General features: G+C 38.1%; 1 protein-coding gene across 13 annotated transcripts in view; it reads right to left on the reverse strand.

The window, feature by feature from the left end:
- Window positions 1-27,477, reverse strand: part of PRDM5 (PR/SET domain 5) — a 144,100-nt gene that overhangs the window by 48,378 nt on the left and 68,245 nt on the right. For 7 of the 13 annotated variants that reach the window (XM_050946428.1, XM_050946431.1, XM_050946427.1 and 4 more), the window contains 5 exons: window positions 26,405-26,491; window positions 24,136-24,229; window positions 14,786-14,946; window positions 14,441-14,518; window positions 4,683-4,776 (listed from right to left, as the gene is read on the reverse strand). In XM_050946428.1, the coding sequence (XP_050802385.1) occupies window positions 4,683-4,776; window positions 14,441-14,518; window positions 14,786-14,946; window positions 24,136-24,229; window positions 26,405-26,491 (514 nt within the window). Of the gene's footprint in view, window positions 1-1,484; window positions 1,519-4,682; window positions 4,777-14,440; window positions 14,519-14,785; window positions 14,947-24,135; window positions 24,230-26,404; window positions 26,497-27,477 lie in introns of those variants that run through there. The other 6 variants (XM_050946435.1, XM_050946433.1, XM_050946437.1 and 3 more) reach the window with 5 other exon arrangements.

Raw genomic sequence — 27,477 nt, forward strand, 5'->3', positions numbered from 1 at the left:
AAACACAGATAAATTAGGGGATAGAAGGAGGAAGCTGTGGATGAAAGTCTTGCAAAGAGTTTGAGAAGTTGGGTTGTCAGAGACAGAACAAGCAGAAAAAGAAAGAGGAAAGGAGAGGTTGCACTGCAATTATTATTATGCCTGCCCTGCCCTTACTTTCCTTTTGTGTTTCTAGTTTGTTTTTTATTTTCTTTAGCTAAACTATATACAACTATTTCAGCAGAATTCTCTTTTTTACACCTGCTACGAGTGATAACTTTCACATTTATTAGAGAATAAGAGCTAAAAATATAAATTAATTTCATCCTTTTGGCCAGTCCATAAAAGATTTTTGTCTGGCTACATGATCAGATGTGGGACCATTGAAATTACTAGTATCCTGTATTGGATGCATTTAGAATTGTAAACTGTATCACAAACCAAACAGCTTTTATCTTAACAGATAGCCATGATAGAGGGAAGTGATTAAGACTTTTACTAAACATAGTAGAAAGCCAAGTGATTAAACATACACATGCTGTCATCTTTCTGCTACCCAAATTTGTTTATGCAAAAGTGAACAGACTGTCACGGGAAGCCTATTTGTTAACAGCAGCTTTGCATGTCAAACTCAAACCTACATCCTTTCATGCTGGAAGCAAAACATCACTAAAACTTTCAGCTACGTGCCAATTCCTTGAATTGAATCTGTACTGTGTGGTAACTGAAATCCTCCAGTATGACTGATTTGTTTGTATAAATCTTGTGTACATTGAAAAAAATAATATGGTTTGGGTGCAATTATGTATACAAGATTATGTGACACACACACTGCGTATCAGGACATTATAATGAAAGAGACTTTGTGACAAAAACAACTGAGTAGCATTGGGTTTAGGAATGGCATGTTTGGATCCGGATTAGATATAAGATATGGTTAGAATCTGAGGCTGGATCAAGACTCAGGTCTGAATTTGGATTTTATACTGTTGCAATTTTGCAATTTTCTTTGGAGCTTTCACACATATCAAAACTGGAACTAGGAAACAGGCCCCTTGTCATTCTGGATTCAACTCAGAAACCAAAAGATAGAGGTGAAGTTCAGATCTAGGGATTCAAACCCATACTACATTATCTGAAATTTGAAAGGGTTCAGATTCGAGAGACCCTGCTGTTGGGATCTTTTCATTTATGAAGATTTAAAAATGGTCACAAGAAGATTTGTACATTTACAATTTTCTCCCAGAGTCATTTGGGCCCGAGAGGAAGTACAGCTTTAGAATCACTCTATAGTCCAGTGATTAGAGCATTCATCTGTGAGGTGGGAGACCCAAGATCCAGTCCCTCTGCTCCAATGACTATTTATTCAGAATCCAACAGCTTCACCAGAAGACCTTGAGGGAGCTATATAACAGAATATCCCACAGCCCAATGATTATTACAGCACTCACCTGAACAGATTTCAATTCAAATTCCTTTTCCTCCTCGGGTGGAGAGGGGACTGTGGTGGTGCCTCCCATCAGGTTTTATGGAAATATACTTATGAGTGTGTGTGTGTGTGTGCGCGCGTGTGTGAATAAAAACATAACTGGAATGTGTTTTATGCTACATATGCCATGTAACACATCTCTGTAAAGGTCATAATCTACTGAATCTATTCATCCTATTTGTATGCATGTTTCAGTTTTGTATTCGAAGCTATGAATACTGGCTGCATACTTGTTTGATTCAAAGTAGGCTGTAGTTAAGCAGTTGGTCAGCTTCCTGAGAAAAGACTATTCTCAATAAGTGCCCAATCAAGAAACACTTAAGCCAACAATGAACTTGGAGACACCAACCCACATCTGGGCTTTCCCAGGAATGTGGCTTGGCTGGTAAGGAACTCAGTCATGCATGGACATGTGACTTGCCCAGGTGACTCCAAAGCCCCATTTTGTAGATGGACTTTGCATAGGAGTGAGGAGGGAGGTCTCCACCCACAAGAGAAAGTCTATTTAAGCCCAGAGGAGACCCCTCCATTTTGTCTTCAGCTGACCAGAGAGCCTCTCCACCCCCAAAGATACCTCAAAGAAACTGGAACAAAGGACAGTGACTGCAAGGGATGTGAGTGATTGCTGGACCCAGACCAAAAGGAGATTAGTCTGTAAAGGGGAGCATTCTGGAACTGGTGAGGATTTTATCTGTATTCAGTGGGATTAGACACAGACTGGTGTGTTTTATTTTATTTTACTTGGTAATTCACTTTGTTCTGTCTGTCATTACTTGGAACTACTTAAATCCTACCTTCTGTATTTAATAAAATCACTTTTTACTTATTAATTAACTCAGAGTATGTATTAATACCTGGGGGGGGGGGGGAGAGAAACAGCTGTGCATCTCTAGCAGTGTTATAGAAGGCGAGCAATTTATGAGTTTACGAATTTATTTGGGTTTAGACCCATTGGGAGTTGGGCATCTGAGTGTTAAAGACAAGAACACTTCTTAGATGCTTTCAGTTAAGCCTGCTGCTGTTGGGCAAGTAATTCAGACCCTGGGTCTGTGCTGGAGCAGATGGGCGTGTCTGGCTCAGCAAGGCAGGGTGTTGGGATCCCAGGCTGGCAGGGAAAGCAGGGGCAGAAGCAGTCTTGGCACATCAGGTGGCAGCTCCCAAGGGGGGGTTCTGTGATCTATCCCATTACAGGGACTTCAGCTTGTGGTCCCCTATATCTCAGCTGAGTACCCTACCCAATGGGACCTGCCTAACAACAGCTGTTTTGTATGAACTCACCCAAGGGGCCTGATCCAATAGGTGCTCTCTGAGCATGCTTACTGGATTAAGTCCTGCACACGACTTAGGCGGAAGAATTCCTATCTTCCCCTGGTTTGTGAATTGCTCCTGGGCTTAGGCAAGAGATAGGTATGCAGGTACCTACAGGGAGGAAGTATGCTCAGAGGCAGAAACAGACTGCTAGGGAACTTTGAAAACTTAGGCATCAAGTGAGTTTAGGCACCTACAAGGTTCAGTGGGAGTTTTGTAAATTGCAGCAGTCCCAAAACAGGGACTTAGGTGCCTAGCTCCTTTTGTAAATTCAGGCCAAAGAGTCTTAACAGGGCAAGAGTGACCCCCACATACTCTCCTAATGCAGCAAGTAAGACCCCCAAAAGGATCCTTCCACTTGTCCTTAAAAGACAGTCTTGGTAGATTCTAGAATTTGTCTGCAACACATGCCCCTCAATGCACAACACCTTCAAAGACAAGCTGAGGAAATTAAATGCAGAACGCTGCTAAACACTAAAAACCATGGACTGAACAGAGTCACTGGTTTTATGGCTCATGACAACAATTTGTAACGTCCTACTGCCTGCTAACCCTTAACTGCCCACTTCATTTTAAGTGGTCTCCTATAGCATGTATGAACCCTTTATGCTTAGCACTCTGTCTTACCTTGTATTTAGCTCAGACAATCTGGTTACCTTCCCCAGACCTGAAGAAGAGCTCTGTGTAAGCCTGAAAGACTCTCTCAGGAATTAAGACCTGCAGCTGCACCTGCCCAGTTGTCAGGCAGACAGTCACAGCTAGGCCACAGCAGAACCACCTGATTGGTTAAGGCAGTCCAGTGGCTCGCTCTTAAGCCCAGCAGCTGCGAGGATCAGTGGCTGCATAATCACACACCCACAGATTGTCTGCCTCCCTGTGCTCACCTTACTCCCAGCTCTGCTCCAGCCTAGACCCTGCCATGTACCCACTCTTGTTCCAGTCTTGTCCCAGACTTGCTCCTGCCTCCCTTGACATGAGGTAATCTGGTTCTGACCCTTGCTCTGGTTCTGACTCTAACTCAACCCTTGGCGCTGGCATTTGGATTCTGACTCAGTTTTGACCTTTGGCTCCAGTCACCATCTCTGACTCTATTTTGGCTTTGTGCTCAGACATTCGGACTCCGAGCCCTCGACCTGATTCTTGCTCCAAGCACCAGACTGCCTATGAGCCAGTCTCCTGCCACCTTGTCCCTTCCACCAACAGAAGCTGATCCAACAAAATATATGCCCTCATCAAACTTGTCCCTTATGCTAATATTCTGGCATGTGTGAAGCATCCCTCTGGCTTCACCTCATCTTATACTGCCCACACGAACCAGAAATCATTAACATGGTGATATATTTATAGAATCAATTTTTGCTTCCAAAGGTGAAAATAACAAAACTGATCATCTAATGTATATGTAATCAATTTTTAGTCAATCTCATATTTGATAGACAGATATTCTTTACCATGGGAACTATGGTGACGTCTCAAAACACTAAGGGCCATATCCTGCTTGCCTTACTTATGGGAGTTGTTCCATTCAAGTCACTGGGACAGATCCTCAACTAGTGCAAACTGTGATAGCTCCACTGAAGTAATGTGAGACTACACAAACAAGGGTAGCAGGATTTGGCTCTAAATTAATCAGGCCAGAACAGCAGTCCAATTAGTAAGAAAAGTTCTTTCATGGACAAACATGGGTAATCAGAAAGTCTAATGGGATTTTTGTAATTGTATGTTTGAAGTATGGTAGCTGTGGATCTTCAAGTTAATCAGGCAAAAAAGCACTAAATCTCAAAATGCTGTATTCATTCACCTTGTGTGTAAAACAGTACTTCGATTGCAAGAAGTATTTTTGTAATATAGTTATATGTCTAAACAATTAAGTTCTCTTTATCACAGTTCTCTTTATTTACTGTACCTGTATGACTCCGAATATGAACTCTTAATGTTCCATTGCTTGCAAACTTCTGTCCACAATACGGGCAAATTTTCTCCTTTTCCCCTGTGTGTGTCTGGATGGGGAGGAAAGGAAACAAAAAGTTAAGAAAAGAAGATATTGCATAGCTTTAAAGAACTAGGATCTATAGAACTAGGATCTAAAGAACTAGGATCTATTTAATATACTTGACACTGGCCATTTTTCTTTTGTTTTTTCTCTATTGTATTTCTTTTCTTCCAAGCTTATATTTCCTTCCACAGTCATTACATATTTGATTCCACACCATCAGGCAGAGATTCTAAAAAATCAATCATGGATGTCCTTTTAGTCCACAAAATAGCTAAAGTTTCTAAACTAATTAAACTAATCTCATTATTGATTGTAAAATAAACCTGTTTATCAAATCTAACTACAGTTTCACGGAGTTTATAATTACTTAAATAGTTTGGTTTATAAATGTTTGATTAATCTTTGTGTGCTTTTGCAAATACCCAATTGGGGGGTGAGGTATTTTCAATGCCAAATACTATTAATAGTACAAAACAGGAAACCATGAATTGATTTCTTCAAGGCACCACTAACCTTAATAAAAATGAACCCATTGCTTAAAAGTTTGTGTTTTTGTCTAGTCCTATTTTATTACAAAATAGAATAGAGTTTGATTTGTCCTGCAGATAATTTTTTCTCTAGGAAAAAGAACTGGAATTGGTGTTACGAAATTTCATTTGGAGGAAAGGTGGGGGAACTTTCTCCACAACTTCTGGTTCTAACTGGCTTATAATAATGAGATCTAATTGTAACATAATTTGGAGTAGAGTTTAAATATAACTCAACTAACATGGCCACTCCTTCAGCATACAAAACTCTAATTCACTTCAATACATATGGATTGCAAGACTGGACCCTATGTATTTAATGCATGATAAACATTAGATTAATTCATCTATGGAAAATTCTTTAAAATATTTTTGTGCATATTGTATTTTGAAACGGAATCTACTTAAGTGTATATTTCAGGGTATGCTTGTGTTAACTGGCAGCTTTGGAAGAGAAAAAGTCTGTTGCAAGGCAAGAATTGCTATAAACCAATTATGAACATCTGTGGGCACAATTTCAAATTCTATACAATTATTTTCATATGTATCTCCATTTGCAAGACTGTGTTCTTGTGGTATTTTCAGTTTGAACCAAATGACGCAATGCTGGAGATCTTATAAAAATCAGACTTTCTTGAGAGACATTCATGAACCCTGCAAAGTTGAGATAACCACCCAGACTGTTGGATACTTAGCATCTTTTGAGGTTAGACCATAGCTATTTTTTGTTCAGAACACGTTCCATACAAAAATTGTAGTCTACATTTTGAATACTCAAAATTATTTGGACCACTATCAGCTGGCTTAAAAACAGCAAGAAAAATCCCTTAATTTGGTATACATTTTGTGTAAAAAGATCAGCTCTATCATTTATGTATGTCACCTAAATTTACTTGAGTGACATACATATATTAAGAAACCAGATAAGAAAAATACAGATTGCCATGTTTAGGAAATACTGTAGACAAGAAATTATAGTTATTTGGAGTTATTTTTGTATGCAGTTATATTTTCAGACTGTGCCTCCTACTCCTAACAGTTATATTCCAGGTTTACCGAGATAAGAGTTAAATATTTTTATTGTATAAATAAGAAAAATATTAGTTACGGTAAGTCAAAAGGATATGTGCGTGTGTGTACACACATATAGTAAATTCCCTGTGGATAATAGAAGAGCACACTCCTCTCCTGGGAAAACAGCTTTCATCATTATCTGAAAGAGCAGCAAATTTCTTTAACTTCAGCTTTTCTGTATTTTATTATCTGATACGTTTTACCATGAAAACACTAACTTGTTTTCTTAAATTTAATATAACTGATCATCTAATTAAGATTATAAATTTCACGATCAGTCATACAGAGATAGAACACATGACTTTCTTGAGGTTTCTTTGCCCCTCCCCATAATTTTATTCCTACAACAATTAAAAATTCAATTTCCATGTTTACTTTACTTACTAAAAGCCTTAGTGAGATATATAATGTTGACATAGCTCATCCTATCAAATGCATCAGCACAGAAACACAGCAGAATCAAAAAGTTCAGACTGTACTTACTGGCCAATACCTTTCCCTCTCAACTATAAAAACCAATCTTGAGTGACATGCTGAGCATTTGTAACATTCGCTGACTTCAATGCGAACTAAGATCATTCAGAATTTTAGAGGTCGTGTTCACTACCTTTGCATAATTGGCCCTTTTATGGCTAGAATGTCATACTGGTATATTGCACAGCTATTTTGAAGGAACAAAAACTACCACCTTGAACATAAAGATAATAGAAGGACCACTTTCCAGTGAAAGCTGTGGGCCTGGATTCTTGCAGATTTTCACATATTGATCTGAGGCCCCAATTCAGGAAAGCATTTTAAGCATGTGCTTAAGTATGTGCTTAATGTTAATATGGTTGTTTTCCTTAACTGGGGTTTAACAGTACAGCTCAAACTAACCTGGAAGAGATGCTCTCCCATTTGGTTCTAAACGTTCTATGTTGCTGAAACTAACAGCACAGATTGATTTACAGCAACTTATTCCACACGTAAGCACATTTACTGAATGCGACTACTCATGATGGAAGGTGCTACTCAAAAGACAAAGATGTCAAAATCTGGTCCTTATTTTTAGAAATTACTGACGGTAACAATTAGTCATTTGAAGTTATTTGACTGTACTTGTGTCTAAACTGTGTATTTACTACTCATGGTATCAGGAATATCTAGACAAAAATGTTTTCAATACAAAAATAAAAGGTAACATCAAAATATTAATAGTGAAAAAGCAGAAAACATTCAATAAGCTCAAACTGATTCTCTTCCTACAATGAAAGGCTGAACCATTTGAACAAATGTTGTGAAACTTGTTGGAATTAAAAGGGATTTTACCTAGCAGTTGCAATGTGAGCATCATCATGTTATCTCAAAAATAACCTCAACACTGGGAAACAGCAATTCCCATCTCAGGGCTACCCCTAGCCTTCTTTTCTGAATAAAGATTTATCTGTCAACTGAATTATATACACACAGGATGGTGTCTACCCATCTCTGGGGAGTTGTTTGAAAACATTAAAATTCTTCATTTAGAATTACGGACTGTATTTCAAATGGGATAGCAGAGGTAAGAGTACTAAACCATTCATCCTACTAACAAATTCAGTTTTTAAAACTTTGCATTTAATTCTTCACAGGTCAGGAAATTAATTCTCATTTTGATTGAAAAATCCTCAGCCATTATAAAGTTATACATTCTTTATTCTTCAGTAAATACCTTAACTCACATGGTATGCATTATACTGTAGTCGCAGTTAAAGTAAATGGGATACAATTTCAAAATCCAACAAACACGTACTTTTCACTCCATGACGCCAGGGATATGAATGTTAAATCCATCTTGATTAGAATAAGGTTGTTTAGAAGTTTTATATATCTTTTATGGCAACATTAGGGGATTCCAGATAGACAACTACTAATTCATTCCGAAGAACCAAAAATCACAGGATTCCCTGAAGCAATACATAACTTCCACAGGAGTTCTTGGTTGCTCAAATACGTGGCCAGTCTTATTTGTAATAGCAGCACAAAATGGTAGTGGTTACAATAGAGAATGAACCAAAGGTATCAACAAAATAAAGGACAGGTACCCAAAAGTCCTGCATTCTTAATCTTAGATACACTATGGATCAATTCTCCATGCAAGTTTGTGTGACTAATGCACATGGATGAAAAGAAAAATAAAGAACAATTAAGTCTCTTCATTGAGACTAACTTGGCTTCTTAGATCTAACTTCTCAGTGTCATCTGGGGTTAAAATGAGAGTGTGTTTTCAAAATTTTTTGAACAATAAAAACTGTTAAAATTACGGATCAAATGCCCTGAAGTTCTCACTCAGTCCTTACTGCAGCAAAACTCCATTGACTTCAAAGGAATATTTGGCAGTGTGAGGAATAAGTAAAAACTTTAGAATTTAGCTATTTGACTCTTACACAATTTTCTATTTTATGATACACAGAATACCTAGTGATAACAATAAGACAGACACTCTTTCATATCAACCCAGTTCTTCAGAAGGTAAAGGACTAGTTTGGATGGGGGAGATTTATAGTTAGGACAACGGTTCTCTTTGGGGATACTGGGCCTTAACGCCCTGGCTATGTTGTAGAGTGATGTACAGCTGTCACATGAACTTTATTCACCAGGTAACATTTACAAAGTTATTGTTAGAGATGGGCTTAAGTTTGGATCTAGATTCAGATCTGAATTGCCTCAAAGTTCAAGGGACTCCGGGAAGGTATTTTTAGACAAAGATCTTAGTCTGTGTCTAATTATTATGTAACCTCTTAAAATCTCATATAGTGTTTTTACCGGCTATCACTTGGTAGACCTTTCAGGATTTTCCCCTGCATAATTAGACCAACGTTGCGCACACACACAAAAATCATCATCCAGTGACCTTGGTTTGACAATAGAATTTATATTTCTCAGATAAAGGATTTAATGTGCTTTTAAAACAAATGTTACATGCAAACTATGAGAAATATCTTCCATCGGACATCAATGCTGTAAATTTTTACCAACAGTTTTCATTACCGTTAATTGCACCCATAAAAGACACAATTACTTCAAACATCTGCATGAGCACAAGCTGAATAGACAGATATCTCTCAGATTTGCACACAAAGCAACTGGTTTTGCAACCACAAACTATCTTTTGAGGAGGGACGTATGATTGTGCCCACAAAATTAGAAGCCATTTTTCAAAATGTTGACTCATATATAATTATGGCTCTGTGTGTGTGCGTGTATATATATATATTTTTTATTTATATATATATATACACACACACACAAATATATAAAGTGTGTGTATGTGCAACATATATAAGTATTCCCATGACATTAATCACTATATAGTTAGTATCACAGTTCTTATATAAATTATACGGATTCAAATCTACATGCACAAATATACCAGCACAGATTCATATTCAAAGAAGGAGCAAATATTACCATTTCATTCAAACTCTGAAAATATAAGAATTAAGATTAAATTAAATTCTGTCATCATTAGCACATCTCTGAAATGTTTTTGCAGCTTCAGAAATTCAGTTAAAAGCAATTAAAAGAAATAGATGCCATTATCTGTAAGTAAATGAGATATTTTGCATACTATATTTACATCCTTAACATTTTCCATTTTTTCCACAAACCATATTAATGTGAGGATCAGAATTCTATACTATTTGTCATCTCAGCTATTTTAAAATGAAGGTATAACAAACTCAAAAACAGAAAGATACATACTATAGAGTAGGGTCTGATTCTGAAGTCACTTCTCAGGTCTTACACAAGCAAAGCTCCCATGAACTTCAATAGGAGATTTGCCTGTAAAAAGACTTAGTAAAGGACTTCAGATCGGTGTTGAAGAGATGCATTTGAAATTAAAATTAATCTTTTAATAGAAAAATTAATAGAAAATAAACCAAAAGCTTCAAAAACAGTCACAAAGGCATCTTTTTTAGGCCAGGATACTGAGATTTGGTAAGTGGCCTTGTCTCCTACTCATTCCAGTGGGAGTTAAGTGATTCAGTACCTTCTTGCATGGGGCCCTTAATAAAGAAATGACTGATCATTTGTAAACAGTTACAATAGACATAAGAAAGGAATAGCTAAGTAGCACAATATATTTCTACACTAACTATTCACTTTTGGTTCAACACTCCTGTGTTCAAACCATGTCTGAGACCAGTCACGGGTGAAAAGGAGTTTGGCAGCTTTTTCCAGCCTTCAAAAGGGAATTAGTTACACAAAACAAAACCATTCCATAGTTTGCAGGATGTCCATCTTCATCTGAAAACTGCTTAGTACTGGAAAGCGGAGATGTTGTAGGTCGTATACAGAAGTGCACAGTGTGACAAGGCAGGTCTACATGAATAAATGTTTACAACGTGCCTCGCTCTAGCCAGTACGGCATATGTACAAAATTAAAGAAAAAGAGCTGGCATAATGCTTTGTGAAGGGGATAAGACCTACAAATTAAAGAACATTCTGAATGATATTGTTTTGCCAAGACAGAATTGCAAGTCTGAGGTTCTGCTTAGGTAACAGACAGGAAGAAACCAGTTGAAAAGAAGGCAACTGAGATACTGTATTTGCCCACAGCTCAAGAAAGGATGTGGTGACATTGTTTTTTTTGAGAACCCAAAACTCAGAAGTCACTTCCTGGAAGAGGGACTAGAGTTCCATCATTCATCAGTCCTACTGAGCATATCAAGGAGTAACATTCTTTCAAAGCATAATACTAGACACAAGGGCCGATTAAGGAAAGAAATGGATTGGTCAGGTTATCCCAAGAAACTTTTAGCAGTGTGTATAACTAATAGGAATGACTTATTTCCTCCATTATGTTTTGACAGTGTTAAGGGCAAGTTCGCATTTTCATAACTACAGCTATAAACATATGCTCACTGTGTTTTAGGTAAACAGTGTCCACAGAAATGTTTTTTTAAAGACCCTTCTGTTTGTTCCTTAGATTGTTTGTTTACGTAAATAATATTTATTATATAATATAAAGTATATTAATTTATTAACTTTATTATTAAATTAATAGGATTTAAAGTATTAAATATTTATTGTTTATAATCTTCTTTTTAGAAATTATTCTACATATTTAGACATAATAGCATATATTAGAGAGAATAAAGTCGTTCAACTTTGATATACCCTCAAACTCTCTATGCAATTAAACAGTACCTATAAAAGGGATCAAGGTTTCCAGGCTGAGAACAACTACATGCATAAAGGATTGGACAGTGGCAGTATAAACTATCCCTATAACCCTTGTAGGTCCATCTTTTTATAGGTGGATTCTGCTATTTTTGTAGTATTCCATGACAATCTTATTTTAAAAATACATTTTTCCCGTACTCTCAAAAAAACAAAACAAAACAAACAAACAAAAATCACACACAACCCTGATGATATGTGGTAGATCAGAGGAGTCACAAATTCTTTTTCCACACATTTCCTGTCTCATTTATTAAAACGGAAAGAAAAAACTGAAAAAAAAATACTTAGGTTATTTTTAGTTTTTACACTCTGTATTACTGTGGTTAAAAATAAATATATAGATTGTAAAACAAACTTGATTTTCTTGATGAGAAGGAGACAACAATTTTAATGTACTTTGTTTACTCAACATATCATTACTAATTAAAAAATCAATTTGAGATATTGAAAGCAATCCCTTTTGTTGCGGTATATCAAAGTAGTGCAGTTTCAAACAAAAATCTAATTAAATAGCCATTTGATGAGTATGATGATATTTGTCAGAGGATGAGCAGATCATCATTGTACCAAAGAATTAATATCTTATTCTACTATTTTAATATGCTCTAATACAGAAAATTACAAGTGAAGCTTTCAGCAAACAAGCTTCATTTAGTAATCATAACCAACTTACTATAAACCAGCATCAACAAGCATAAAAAAACCCCACATACACACACTATACTAATAAGCGCTGGGTGAAATTGGCTAACATTTTTTCACAAAAATCTAGCATTCATTTTCTTGAGGGGACAGGGCTGGCCAAAGTATTTAATGTTTGATAGGCACATCCTAAGGAGTCACATCCTGTGAGGCTCCATGGAACTAGAACCCAGGTTTGCAGAGCCAGGGACAGCTGACATTCCCACATTGCCAGCAGGAGGCCATAGAGAGCCGTGTCTGAGGAGTAACTGTGGAGACTGGATGGTACTTCCTGTGGAGCCTAAAGGAGCTCTAGTGACAGCATCCTGTGGTCTTCTGATTGGCCAATGCCCACTATTTAACCCTGGAGGTTTCCAAGAAAGTTGCCCAGACAGCTGCATAGACTTCTGGCCTGCTGTAACTTCAGATCTCATCTTGCTTTCTGATCTCCAGTCTCTGACCCAGCCTGGCCCTAACCCTGACTCTCACTTACCAATCCTGCCTCTAGCAATTACTCTGATCCCTGTTTGCTGATTTCACTTCATGGCCATCCTTGACTTGTGGACACCAGCCCAGCTGTGACCATTAGGCCAACTGCCTATGCCCTAGTCCTTTGAACATCCCAAAAAGAGGGAGAGATGGAGCAGAAGGAAAATGAACCAGAAACATGAGGAAGAACTAAACAAAGATAAAATGTGGAAAAGGAAGAATTCTCCAAACTCCAAGCTGTTGAAAAGCTTAAACATAAGACGCCCATCATCTACCAGTTTTCACAAGTTTTTTGGCGCTTTGGCGGTTTTTTTCTTTTTTGCGCTTCTGCGGTGCTCCGGCCACTTTTGTATTTTTTTTTTTTTTTTTGCTTGGGGCGGCTGGAGCCACCTTATGATCACCTTATATCTGAATTCGCGTTATTGTGGGGCGTGTTATAGTGGGGTTTCCCTGTATATTTAAGTAAAGGTTAAAACTGTGGAAAAAAAAATCCATTCTGTCCTTAACTGACCCCATTACTATTTGTAATCTGTGACTGTGTGCTTGGTGCCATACAAAACTAAGATGATGCAGTCCACTATGTTCAAGAATTCAGAGGTCCAAGATCAAGCCCAGGCTATGCGGTGGGCTGAAAGGTAGGTGCTAACACATATACAAGCACTGACCATAAGACAACATAAGGACAGAGTGGCAACAAACTTTAAATTCCCTTTTGTAGTTAGTCTTTATAAGCACCCTCAATGCTAAACTCACTTGCATGATAATTAGGGCTCTACCAAACTCACAGCCATGAAAAACACGTCACAGACCGTGAAATCTGGTCTTTTGTGTCCTTTTACCCTATACTATATAGATTTCCCAGAGGAGACCAAGATTTCTCAAATTGGGGGTCCTGACCCAAAAGGGAGTTGCAGGGGGGTCACAAGGTTATTTTAGTGGGGCCATGGAACTGCCACCCTTATTTCTGCGCTGCCTTCAGTGCTGGGCAGCCAGAGAGTGGTGGCTACTGAATGAGACCCCAGCACTGCAGGCAGCAGCGCAGAAGTAAGGGTGGCAATACCATACCATGCCATCCTTACTTCTGCACTGCTACTGGCAGCGGCTCTGCCTTCAGAGCTGGGCTCCCAGCCAGCTGCTCTCCAGCTGCCCAGCTCTGAAGGCAGCACCACCGCCAGCTGCACTACAGAAGGGTAGCAGTACCTCAACCTCACCCTGCAATAACCTTGTGACACCATCCCACCCCTGCCCCCACCAACTCCTTTTTGGGTCAGGACCCCTACAATTACAATACCATGAAATTTCAGATTTAAATAGCTGAAATCATGAAATTTACTATTTTAAAAATGCTATGACCGTGAAATTGACCACAATGGACCATGAATTTGGTAGGAACCTAATGATAATGTAAAGAATCAGTGCTTCATACAGTCTCATGCTTAAATTGCTGTACATAAATACCACAATTACACTTGGTTTTGCTATTAATCTATAAAAAACAGTTTTATAGATACACACACACGCCAATTCAAACTGTAAAGGTAAAAACATACACAATGTTTTTTTAGCAGATTCTCTCATATTCTACATTTTGGTGGCAGCACTGGAGATCATTTATTGTGGCTAGTCATTTTGTTCAGTTATTTTCTCCACATTCACCCCTATTAACATCTACTTAAGTTGACACCTTACCTCTGGCCAGGAAGGTGAGCAAGTGGCCTCTTCTAAAGCTGACACCAATGCCGCTCTATGGACTGGTAGATAGGAGTGCTGTAAGAGCAGTGCAACAAGTCACCTCTGCTACACACCCAATGCTGGAGTGTTTAGAAAGGACTTTTACCTATGAACCTTCTAAACTCTGGATGCCACCAGCAACCCAGTTTGCTTATTTCAATACATTATGTTTGTTCTTGTTAATAATAACTGATAACTTTTTACTGAAAAAAACACCATTGAGTGATATTATGTTATTTCACAGTCTTGAGGGTAAACAAACAAGGAAATGAATGAAAATGCAGGGGAGTTGATTATACTCACTTTTTTATGACTCTTAAGCACTGAAGGTGTAACAAAGGCTTTGTCACACAGATCACATTTATATTTCTTATGTCCATCATGCACAACTTGGATGTGAACATTTAACGTGTCCTTCCTTTTGAAAGTAGCATCACAGTGATCACACTTGAAGGTCCTCTCACCTAATAAAGTAGAAAAGCAAGGTGTAAACACACCAACCAATGTCAGGAACCATGTTAACTCTCTAGTCTCTTGAGAAAAGGAACATGGTGCATAAATCTGTCACATGGAGGAAGTTGTACTGACATGTCCCTGGAACAAGAAGTGAAAGAACACCATATCCAATATAAATTTCAATTTAAGAAAGCAGAATGTCATCACCCAAATAATTTAGCCAGGAAGTTGGGATTAACCTCTCTACCCTTGCCGAAAGTGAATGATTTTGAATGACCACAAGTGGTCAGGACCTTTGGGTTTATATCTAATCTGAAAAAGCAGCACACCCAACACCGCAAGTCTCTAGCTATTATGGTCGCAAAGAAAAATTTCAAAATGATAAGTGTATATAACTGATGCAGAGATGCCTGCTTGAGTTTGCAAAGAATCCTTAACAATAGCTTTGAGATTAGAACTGCCTCATTCATTTCCATGAATGCTAACTCAGATGCCAGTGACGATATTTTAATTGTCATCAAGAAAAGAAAATAAAGGAGAGGAAGTATCATATTATGAAAATCTACATAGAATTTATAAGAAAATCCAAGAAGGTGAAACTGGAGGTAAACAGTTACAAAATCTTACTGTTCTCATTACCTTAAATATAGAAGTGAATTTCAGGTTTCTGCTAAATATATTACTATGTATTGATCTGTAAAATGAAATTCATTCAAAACTCCTTCATATTTAAAATAGCTATAGGCCCACAGAATCTTGGTAAAAACAGGAAATCAAGGTGCATCTGTCCTGAGGTAACTTCCATGCACTTGAATAAAAAACAAAGAGCAGTCAAAGTGAAAAGAAAGTCCAAGGAAGTCATTATCCCCTGGACCTCTCACTTCCCAATCCAGTTTTTTGATCTGCCAGGCTCCTGAACCCTAGCAAGGATACTTTCTCAATACCACTTATTAGACAGTACAGCCATCTCAGTTCCACTATATTTTCCTTGTGCATTCTGGGCTAAGACCAAAGGCCAATGAATGGAAAGACTCCTGTTTGCTTCAATGGCCTTTGGGGAAAGACCAATCTGATAGCACATGCCAATGGTGCTGAAGTACTCATTTCCTTATTGCATAACTTTACGTTGATGACACCAAATGAATCCACCTCTCACTGACATTACTATTTCAAAACATAACTATTGTAAATAAAACATTTCATTTTTCCATTAGCAACAGTGCTCACTCATAACAGACTCTACTTGTCATGGAAATAGATCTTGTACCTATTCTCTTCTGGTAAGCAGCATTATCCAACCCATAGAGCCAATAAAGATTAGAACTTTTTTTTAATGGTTCAGCCTCAATAACATCAATCATAAAAAATGTATTTAATTTGCAATTGGGAGCAAAAGCACCATCATCTGAGGCAATTGGAGACAAGATTTTACACCAAAACTGCACCAAAATATTTAATGAAATTCTTCATTCTCAACCTTTAAAACTCATGGCCTGATGTCTCTTTTGGAATCCCTTTCCTTTAGTAACATCTCCCTGTGTTAAGTGCAAGTGAAGTCAATTAACATTCTGATTAAATATCAGAGGGATAGTCGTGTTAGCCTGTATCCACAAAAACAACAAGGAGTCAGGTGGCACCTTAAAGATTTGAGAGATTTGGGCATAAGCTTTCGTGGTAACAAAAACCCAAATAAATCTCTCAATCTTTAAGGTGCCACCTGACTCCTTGTTGTTATTCTGATTAAAGTAATCTGCAAGCTCTTACTGCTTCATTAAAGAGAAAATACTGAAAACACTTTTAATTGTAATCACTCCAGTCAGCTTCAGTTCTGTATTTTCACAATGATATAACAATTATATAACAAATACATTCCATTTTTAAAAAGTATTAATGTTCTTTTAAGGTTCTAAAGTGAAGCACCCAAAAGTTAGAAATGCCAAAACTGAGGCTGCAGACAAAACCTTAACTCTGTCCCTTTGGGTGCACACTTTATGATACAGTCAGTCTTTAACTGCATGGACTAAGTATTTTTTTTTCTCCAAAAGACCTTAATGGATCTTCTAAGGTACTATGTATTCACCTCAATCCAGTAAAGCACTTAAGCACACAAAAGTCAACGGGTTTACTCACAAGCTTAAAGTTAAGCACATATTTTCAAGTGTTATACAGCGTAAGAGCCAGAATGTACAAGATGAATAGCTCTCAGTGAACAAAGAAGTTATTCAATATTTTTTTCTAAGCCTAATTATTCAGTGTGTGGCCCCATACCTCATTAACTATATGCCATCCAAACACTGTACTGAATAGGTAATTTCTCCTTTCTGTAGAAACTTTTCTCTACTTTAGTAATCAATTTAGCCTCACAATACACCTTCATTAATCACAGAAAAGACACAGGAAAACTTTCCTAACCAACATACTCCTGCACCAAAGCAACAGAACATCAGTAGACAGTTATGGAGGAGATTTTCAAAAGCCTCTACAGGACTTAGGAGCACTAGTATAACTGATTTTCAAATCGGATGTATCCCTTAGGTACATTTGAAAAGACTGCATTGCAAAATCCACTGTGCATAGTATATATTTTTACAGTACACAAAGTATATTTTATAACACCTCATTACTTTGATAAATCACAACCTATTTTCACTAGACTACTGTGAAGCATGTCTGCAGGCTATGGACAATCTCTCCGCCAAATTTCTTCCACCTACTACATCTGCCCTAGAGCAGCGGTTCCCAAACTTGTTCCACCACTTCTGCAGGGAAAGCCCCTGGCGGGTGGGGCCGGTTTGTTAACCTGCCACATCCGTAAATTTGGCCGATCACAGCTCCCAGTGGCCGCGGTTCACTGCTCCAGGCCAATGGGAGCTCCTGGACGCTGCGGCACAGACTGAGGGACGTACTGGCCACCATGTCCAGCAGCTCCCATATGCCTGGAGCAGTGAACCGCAGCCAGTGGGAGCTGTGATCGGCTCAACCCGCGGATGCGGCAGGTAAACAAACCAACCAGGCCCACCAGGGGCTTTCCCTGCAGAAGTGATGGAACAAGTTTGGGAACCGCTGCTCTAGAGCTATTGGGAAAGAAAAAAAAAAGTCATTTCATACATACAAAACAGGGAAAGTATTTCCATTCTCTATTTTCAAGTCAACAGACTTTGGCTCTGTTGGATTGAAGGGAAGTCAATTTTAAAATTAAAAACATACTAATAAAAATGTTCTACCTTTAGCCCAGACAGTCAAAGCTAGAGAATAAAAGTGAAAATGCATCTTACTTTCTTGTGACAGTGCACAGGGAGGGGAGTGTTTTTCACACAGCTAGAACCCAAACTGCAGAGCTTTACCATGCAAAATCTGTACCTATAATTGCATTCAAAAACAAAACAGGGACCCAATGGAGCACTGATATAATATACCCAAAAACGTCTTTCTCCCAGATGTACTGATTATGTTGAATGGCTTACATGGGAATCATGCCTCATGGGCTTTGCTCCGCCCATTTCTGTGCTCTCCTTCTGGTACAGATTATAAGGAACATAGGCCTCACTGTGCTTTTTGGAGAGAAGCTTTCCCCAACTTTCACTCATACAAATTCTGCTGCTGGACACAGTAGCACGAGCTTTTTAATTTTTTATTATTATTATGTTTTTACAAGTGTAGTTTTGTACTCTGGAAAGTGAGTGAGTATGTAAAAATCAGGTCTTCTTGCTCAGTGGATCTTCTTACATATGTACATATTTAGAGTCCTACTTGCTTGCTTTAATAACCAAAGTAAGTGTTCACTCTTTAATTCTCATTGGTTCTGAGATGCATAACATGGATTATATTCCTTCTCATGTATTATCAACAGAATTGTTTCTAAAATCTATAAATTACATTGGAGTAAATCTGTTGAAGTCAGAAGGGCTGCACAAGTGTTAGTGAGAGCATAATTTACAAAGTGGATAAAAATCAATGATTTTTTAAAAAATCAGATTTTTTTATTTAAATCAGATTTTTTTGAAAAAATGCTCTTTGAGGAAAAAGTCTATTTAAAGATAGTTTTAATGAAGATATATCTTTGAGCTATAATGTCTCATGGAATAGGGATTATAAATTCTAATTCTATGGTATGAGACAATATATTCATGTAATGTTTAAGAAAAGTTTTGTAAATGTGTTCCAGTAGTACATGGATTAGGGACCCAATTTTATAGGGTTCCTGGGGCTGCTGTATAATGTATTTAGGTTAATCTTTCTATCTACCCAATGGGACTCAGTGCTTAGTCTAGAAGATACCATCAGAGATGCTTAGTTTTGCAGTTCTCAAACTATGGATTTGTGTCTCCAGAGATAATATGCCTGTTAACAGCAAAAATGTTTTCAAATAAGTAAATACTATATAGAGGTGAGAAATAACAGACATCAACCTTATTGTCCCTCTGCAAATTTGTGTACACAGTGTCAATCTCTTACCTCTCTCTAAAAGTGAAAAATTTCAAAAAGTTCAATGACTAAAAGGAATGGGGGAGGGGGAGCGGAATAGATCAGGACAAGGAGAAGAAGTCTGGAGATGTGAGAAGGGAAGGACAAGGCAGTAGAAACAAAAGAGAAACTGTTTGAGCAGCATATTCCAGAAGTCTTGAGGTTTTTCTGAGTGTAGCGTTCACGGATTTGAGATCTACCATACCATTCTCTCACTAGAAGGGAAAACCTATAAAGGCAGCAGGCTGTAAAAGAGACCCAGTTTGGGAATATTTTAATGAAGTTCCTCTAAATGTGGGTAAGACAGGCATGTATGCAAAATGCAAACAGTGCAACGAAGAAATGCAATGCCTGGTTGCCCAAATGAAACAACATCATGAGAAGTGTTCCTTCTCAGGAGGAAGCTGCACTGAAGATGATGAAGGAAACGTGTCTGAACATGCAGGATCGTCAGGTTGATAAACTTTTTTATTTCATACTTCTTAAGGACTGCCTGTCTTCCTTCTGGACTAGTCTTAAATTCTCATGTTTGAGCGAAAAATATAGTAGTTACTCTATGGTACTATCATTTTAGATGCAGTTGTGACAAAAAATAAATAGCGGAAATAGGCAGATCTTCCTTTTATAATTTCACCTTTAAAGCAGTACTGAGTGTCAGTGAATGCAATCAGTAATACTAAATGAGCAGTATGCACTGACTTATTTTGTTTAGGAGAATTTATCCTCAACATACAGGATTCTGAAGACTATCCACCTTCAAGATCACCATCATTTTCTATAGTTTCAGAGTTATCTGCCAATTATAGTGTTTCAGTCACATTATGAATGTCACATACCCACAATATATCACATGTAGCAAAAAGAAAAAAAAAATCACCAGCATCCAGAAACCACCACAGATAAGTTTGTGATAAGAACCAGCAGATTACAGAAAGAGGTAATTGATGGAAAAATTGCCCAGTTAGTTTATGGAACAAACTCTCCTTTCCATATGATTGAGAACCCACACTTCATTAACATGGTTTAGTCATTAAGACCAGGATACAGTCCACCCAACAGAGCAGATGTCACAGTCAAATTGCTGGATAAAGTATATGAAAGAGAAATTGAGCAGTGTGCAAATGGTCTACAGGGTAAAATTGTTAACCTGAGTCTTGATGGGCGGAGCAATGTCCACAATGATCGCGTGCGTGTGTGTGTGTGAGAGAGAGAGAGAGAGAGACAACAGAAGAAGGGAATGTCTTCTTACAGAAACAACTGATACATCAGGAAATGCACACACAGCAGAATACTTACAAAAAATGGCAGTAAAAGCTATAACAAACTGTGAAAAAAAATTCAAAATGTCTCGTACGCAGCTTGGTCACAGACAATGCTGTAAATATATCCAAGATGAGAAGAAATTATTTAGAAGAGAGTCCCAAGATAACAACATACGGTTGCAGTGCTTATTTGATGCACCTCCTAGCCAAAGACTTCATTGTTACAGAAAAAAAAAGGCTAATGTTGTTGAAATTGCAAAATACTTCCATAACAACCACTTTGCAGCAGCTGCTCTGAAAAAAGTTGGAGGAACCAAGTTAACTCTCCCACAAGACGTGCGATGGAACTCAGTAGTGGATTGTTTTGAGCACTATATCAAGAACTGGCCTAATCTGATGAACAAAATCATGAAAAAAATTGGTTGTGAACAAAATCGTTTGTGAACAAAAGCGAGAAAAAATAGATAGCACTGTCACAGCCAAAGTTCTCAACATTGGGCTTAAGAGAAATGTTGAACACATGCTGAGTATCTTGAAGCCTATTTCTGTAGCCTTGAACAAAATGCAGGGAAATAGCTGTTTTACCGCTGACGCTGTTGAATCTGGAACTGAGTGAGATCTTAAAAAGAGAAATATGCAGTGACAGCGTTAAATTACAAGCATTAAAAACCAAATGGGACAAGCATTATCTCCAGCTCATTTTCTTGCAAATATTCTCAATACTCGGTACCAGGGTCAAACCTTAACTGCTGAAGAAGAGGAGTTGGTTATGACATGGACTTTCAGCAATCATCCCTCCATAATGCCAACTATAATAAACTTCAGAGCTAAGGGTGAATCATTCAAGAAATATGTGTTTGCTGATGATGTTTTAAAGAAAGTTACACCAGTGAATTGGTGGAAGTCACTTAAGCACTTGGATTCAGAGACTGTTGAAGTGATAATCTCTCTTAATAGCAGCAGCTTCTTCTACTGGTGTAGAAAGAATATTTTCTTCCTTTGGACTAATTCATTCCAAACTGAGAAATTATTTGGGACTTGAAAAAGCAGGAAAGCTTGTTTTTCTTTTCCAGTTTATGAACAAACAGGAAAATGAAGGTGAAGACGATTGAGTTAGCTGTAGAAGCCAATATTTTATGTTTCTCATGTTGACCTGGCTGACATTTTTATGTAGAAATCCATGATTAAATTGAGTCTTCCTGACTAGTGATTTAAATCATGATTTAAATAAAATCCACCCTGATAATTTAGCATGCAGGACCTAGTAATCTTGCAGAGATATGCAAGAACAGGGATGAACTCAGCTTTACTTTTAGATCCAGATTGAATTTGCAGAGCTGGCAGCTGGGGACAGCGGGAAGTCTTTTACTTCTAAACTAAACACATTTGATCTTGAAAGACAAAAATAATAATAATAATAATCATCATCATCATGCATGATACCATTTTTCATAGATCCACTTTTCAGAGTGGAACCGTACTTCTAGGCATTCTTTTATTAAATATATTTATTTTTGTGCTAATTTAACATTATTTTTTAAAAGTTTAAGTAGATACCACTGCCTGCAGAGTACCCCACTTTTAAAGTAACAACACAGTGTACAATTTGTATACTGATTTTAGATGGAATTTATGATGGAGGTTAAGCTTTAATTCTGAGTTTTCAATGCTTTCCTGAATTTACTGCTCAGTGGGAAAGAAGTTTCCCACACAATTCCTTCCCAATGACACAGCATTGTAAAACTAACAGTAGGTGGATTTTTTTGGTTTTGTTTTGCTCTCTTTCTTCAGAAGCAGCACACATAGTTCAATGCTGGAAGAGGGACCACTGGTCTGCTCTAGTATGACAGTGCCTATGATTCTCAGTTATTTTTGAGTTATTAAATAAATGTCAGGCTCATAATCATGGCCACAGCCATAATGAATATCAGGATGAAGTCAGAAGGGCTAGAGTTTTAATGTTCTTTACCTGGAACGCAAGCTCTGCTCTTATAACAGGGACCCTTGTTTTAGCCACTATCTTGTATTTAAACTATTTCTTACTCGGTACATGATAGTGATGACTTTCACTTTGCTAACGGTCTGTCAGCACTTCTGTTATAAAGAACTATAAAGGAAGAGGCGATGTTGTAACAACTGTAAAAAGTTTGCCTTACACATATATTAGTGTTGGTACTGAGGCCAGGAGCCAGAACATTTATTTTAATAAACTTGGCATAAAAGTGTGCTTTCTCCTTTTTTCCTCCCCCACCCCGAAGATGTTTAAAGCACAAAACGAAAAGAATTTTTGAATATTTTTGAGCTCTGGGAATTTGCAAAACCAAAAGATATATTTTAAATAGAGATTCGCAAGAGCCTTGTAACTCAATATGCATTACTACTTTTGGATATTTTGGAGGTGAGGGGAGACAAGGCCCACTGAAGTCAATGGAAAACAATTATTTCAATGGGCTTTAGATCAGTCCCTAAATTAGTGTTTTTAAAAGGGTTTTCTATGCAGTGGAGTATATATACATTGAATAAAGATTTTTAGCATTCTGGCTAAGTTTATCAGGAGAACAAGATTCTACAAACTTAAATACTCACTGAAACAATAGATCAGAGCTGCTCTGAAAGCCTTAAAAAAAACATTGTTCCAAAAATTTCTTTAATGCATATTCACTTAGTACAAAACACTGGTATATTAAATTATAGTAAATAAAAGTTTGCCCCAAAACATAGCACTGTCTTCAAAGCTACAGTGATCTTAGGAGTAAAATCGTGAGAAATTTCCATATACTTTTATAAAGGTATTTTTAATTAACTCATTTAACAAAATATAAAAGATATTAAGACTCTCATAAGTGACTAAACCCTGTCTTCTGCTGAAGAGGTAAAGAGGGCACCTCTGCCCCCAAACCTCAAAGCAAGGCAAGGTCTCTTAACAATGACTGAGAAGACTAGATACAGGTCCAAGAGGGCACAGCTTGTAGGCCAAAGGGAACATAGGGACTTGTCTAGTCTGCTAGCATTTATGCTGCTGACAGAAAGACTTGGTTTGTGACTAAGGGCCTGGACTGGGACTTAAAAGCTATAACATGAGTTCCCAAATCTGACACAGACTTCATGTGTGACCTTGAACAAGTCATTCAGTTCTCAAGATTTCAGCTCCCCATCTATAAATGGGTGTAATACAACTACTTAATCTGGAAGATGCTGAAGTCCTTTGTCAAAGGACTTCGGAACAACACTAGATTATCTGTAGCCTCCATGTTGTGCAGCAGGAGTCGTCAAGGGTAAACTTTCAGACTTTATTGAATTTCCTGGCTCTTGTGGATTGAACTTTATAATAACTGAAAAAAATGTAGTGTATTCGGGAGCAAGACAGAATGAGAACGTACTTTAATTTTGTACTGTGTAACAGCGCATTTCCTCCCACAAGTCAGTGATGTGAATTGATGAAGCCCTCTGCCTCTCTGAATTAGCACTTACTGTTATGTATTAGTAGGTGTCTCTGCAGAGAGAATGGGGTGCGGAACAAAGCCTTGCATTCCTCACACTGGAATGGTCTCTCTTCAGAGTGGGTCTGCAGACGAAAGAGAATGAGTCAGGGGGAAGGATCAGGGAAATCGATTAGGCGTTATTACAATAACTGTAGCTAACCTGGCAGGCTACATTCAGAGAAGACATCCTAGTAGTTCTGCATACTAGGTGGCAAAGGATTCAAATAACCATCACGCTTCATTAAGTGGAACTTTGCAAGACAACTTGGCAGCTATTAAATAGCTGTACACCACAAATCGTTGGAATTCTGGTGTGTGTGTGCCTGTGTCTGTGTGTGCGTGTGTGAGAGAGACAGATAGCGCACTCATCTGTGTCTGCCTGTGTGTACATATACAAAGAGAATACCTATATTTTGAAGGAAAGCTACAAGCTAGAATTTGCTGTTTCACCAAATAATACCTAACGTCATCAAAATAAAGTGCACCCTCAAAAGCACATTTTCTCAGTTAATTACAGTCCACTCTTAGCCCACTGCTGATCTGCTAATTCTCAAGACACCAATTTAAAATTTAGCAAATTAAATCTCTCAAAACTAGAACCTATCCCCATCCTCTTGTCTCAGCTTCATTTGCTAATTTGAAACAGAAGACAGAAGTATTTGTATTGAGAGCCTTGCTTACCTCAGTAAAAATTCATCATAGCTGAAACAGTCACATCAAAGTCACAAACAAGATGGAAAGTTAAGCTTGGATGAATCTTGTAAACAAACTTCATAGCTGCTGATGCTGATCTCTGGAGCTTGTGAAAGAATCAGCTTTTATCCTACTTCCGTAAATTTCGAATCACTTCCTCTGTTTTTTATTGCAATGAAGTACTATCCCACTATAGCCAGTAAATGAAGCTGTACAATATGTTATCTAACCAAATTGCCTATAATTTTCTGATAATGGGAAGTTTTAAAGAATCAGTCTCTAAATACCACATTTAGCTCACAAGGACCTTAATTGAAAGCTATTGTGCCCCAAGGGAAAGGGGAGTGGCTGGAAGTGTTTTATCACACACAGGGATTATGGTTAATAAAATTATGTATATTAAACAATGAATCTCAAAGCCTAAGGGTAAACATGAATATAGTACATAAACACACAATCTATTTTCTCCTCGTGGCAGGGAAATCCCTAATGTCATAAGACTTTCATAGCTACTCCACAAACAGGAGGTGGTAGAGGAAAAAGGGGCAGTAAAATTACTTACATGCAGCCTTTAACCCTTTTGGGTCACATACTCTCATTCATTTTTAACCCAAACGTCTAGCAATACCGAGATGTTACAGTAGAGATCAGCAACCTTTAGCACATGATGGTCATTTAGTGGCCTTTCTGCTATATGTGACTCTCTCGTGGATATACACCAATAAATAGGTGTAAAGTAGCAAGGCTTTGTTCTGTAATAACAAAGGAATGTTTGAAAGAATAAGTATCTACGAATGAAAGAATCCTGTGCTGTTTGTTTTATTTATCTAATCATTGTTCTAGCTGTGGTTTTTGCAATCCATTACAGATCCAACACAGGGATTGGCAACCTTTGGCACATGGCCCGCCATGGTAAGCCCCCTGGTGGACCGGGCCAGTTTGTTTACCTGCTGTGTCTGCAGGATCGGCTGATCGCAGCTCCCACTGGCCGCGGTTTGCCACTCTAGGCCAACGGGGGCTGCAGGAAGCAGTGGCCAGCACATCCCTCGGCCCACACCGCTTCCCACAGCCCCGATTGGCCTGGAGCGGCGAACCATGGCTAGTGGGAGCTGCGATCGGTCGAATCTGTGGACGCGGCAGGTAAAAAAAACTGCCCCGGTCCACCAGGGGGCTTGCTGTGGGGGGCCATGTGCCAAAGGTTGCCAATCCCTGTGTTGCATCTGTAGTGGATTGCAAAAACTACAGCCAGAACAATGATTAGATAAATAAAACAAACAGCACAGGATTCTTTCATTCGTAGATACTTATTCTTTCAAACATTCCTTTGTTATTAAAGAACAAAGCCTTGCTACTTTACACCTATTTATTGGTGTATATCCACGAGAGAGTCACATATAGCAAGGCCACTAAATGACCATCAAATAGCTATGTAAAATAAATTGATAATTTTAGTCTGGTTCTTAGTGGCTCATATCATAATTAGCATTAGTTGATATCCTTATTGGCAGTCTCAGCAGAGAGGCCAAGGATTGACTGGGCATGAAGAGACTGAACTACCTTCTCACCTCAATAGGTGGTTCCTCCAGAACAGGGTTGAGACATATTGATGAGACACTGGGGGGAAGCTTGCAGTGCTGCTGTCTGTGCTGTACCTGTTCTGTGGATAAATAGAAGGGTTCAGTCTCCAGGGCTGTCAATCTGGCACTTTTCATGAGCACAAAAGTCACTTTTTTTTTTCTCCAAAACACCCTACTCTAGAATGCTTTTCTGTTTTGTTAATTCTAGGGGTGCAGGACCCTTCCATTATCACTTAAAAGCCCTTTGTAGCTTCTCTCATATATGGCCTTTTAGCTACAGTATAAGAGCCCAACTGTGTTTCTAAACCTTATAGTTCAGACGAATGCCTAAATGTGTAATAGATGCAAGAGTGCACCTTGAGATGAATGCCTCATTGTCATGATCACACACTTCTCACAATCACATGTTCACTTGCTCACACAATGAGTTGTTTGGGTTTGCTAGAAATGCACATGGGTTCTATAGTAGGAGACTCCAAATTGGAGAACTGGTCTAGTATTTTTGTTGTGCTCGCATGAAATTTGAAGGTTCAACTAATAAGGCTTTGCTTGCTGTTACAAAATTACATCTAACATCATATAATAAATATACAAAATACTGTATAATAGTACACATACACAGTATATTGTATACAATACACCAACTTTTGTATTTCAAAAGATACGATTAATATACATGCAGTAGCAAAAACACTGAGCAGGAGATAATCATACAAGTGTAGACTATCATATATCCAATTTCTCTCTCCCTCCCCTCCTCCCCCAACCAGGTGATGGCCGCATGGGGAGCTGCCCCTAATCTGAATGTAACAGAACAGATTGCAGCTGCTTTCATATGCAGCTGACCTCCATTGGGAGCAAGCTGTAGCAGCAAGCACCAAGACCTGTAGTTTCCGCAGTCAAAAGGAGGGTGCCCATAATCCTTATAGAACTCCTCGGGCTGCATTTACCGGTTTAAGCTCTGATTCAGCAAGGTACTTAAGCAACTGCCTAATACTAACAATGTGAGTTTCATGGATGTCAGTAGGACTATTCACATGCTTAAATAAAAGCTAAATATA

Source organism: Gopherus flavomarginatus, chromosome 3 (genome assembly GCF_025201925.1).
Source record: "Gopherus flavomarginatus isolate rGopFla2 chromosome 3, rGopFla2.mat.asm, whole genome shotgun sequence".
NCBI lineage: Eukaryota > Metazoa > Chordata > Testudines > Testudinidae > Gopherus > Gopherus flavomarginatus.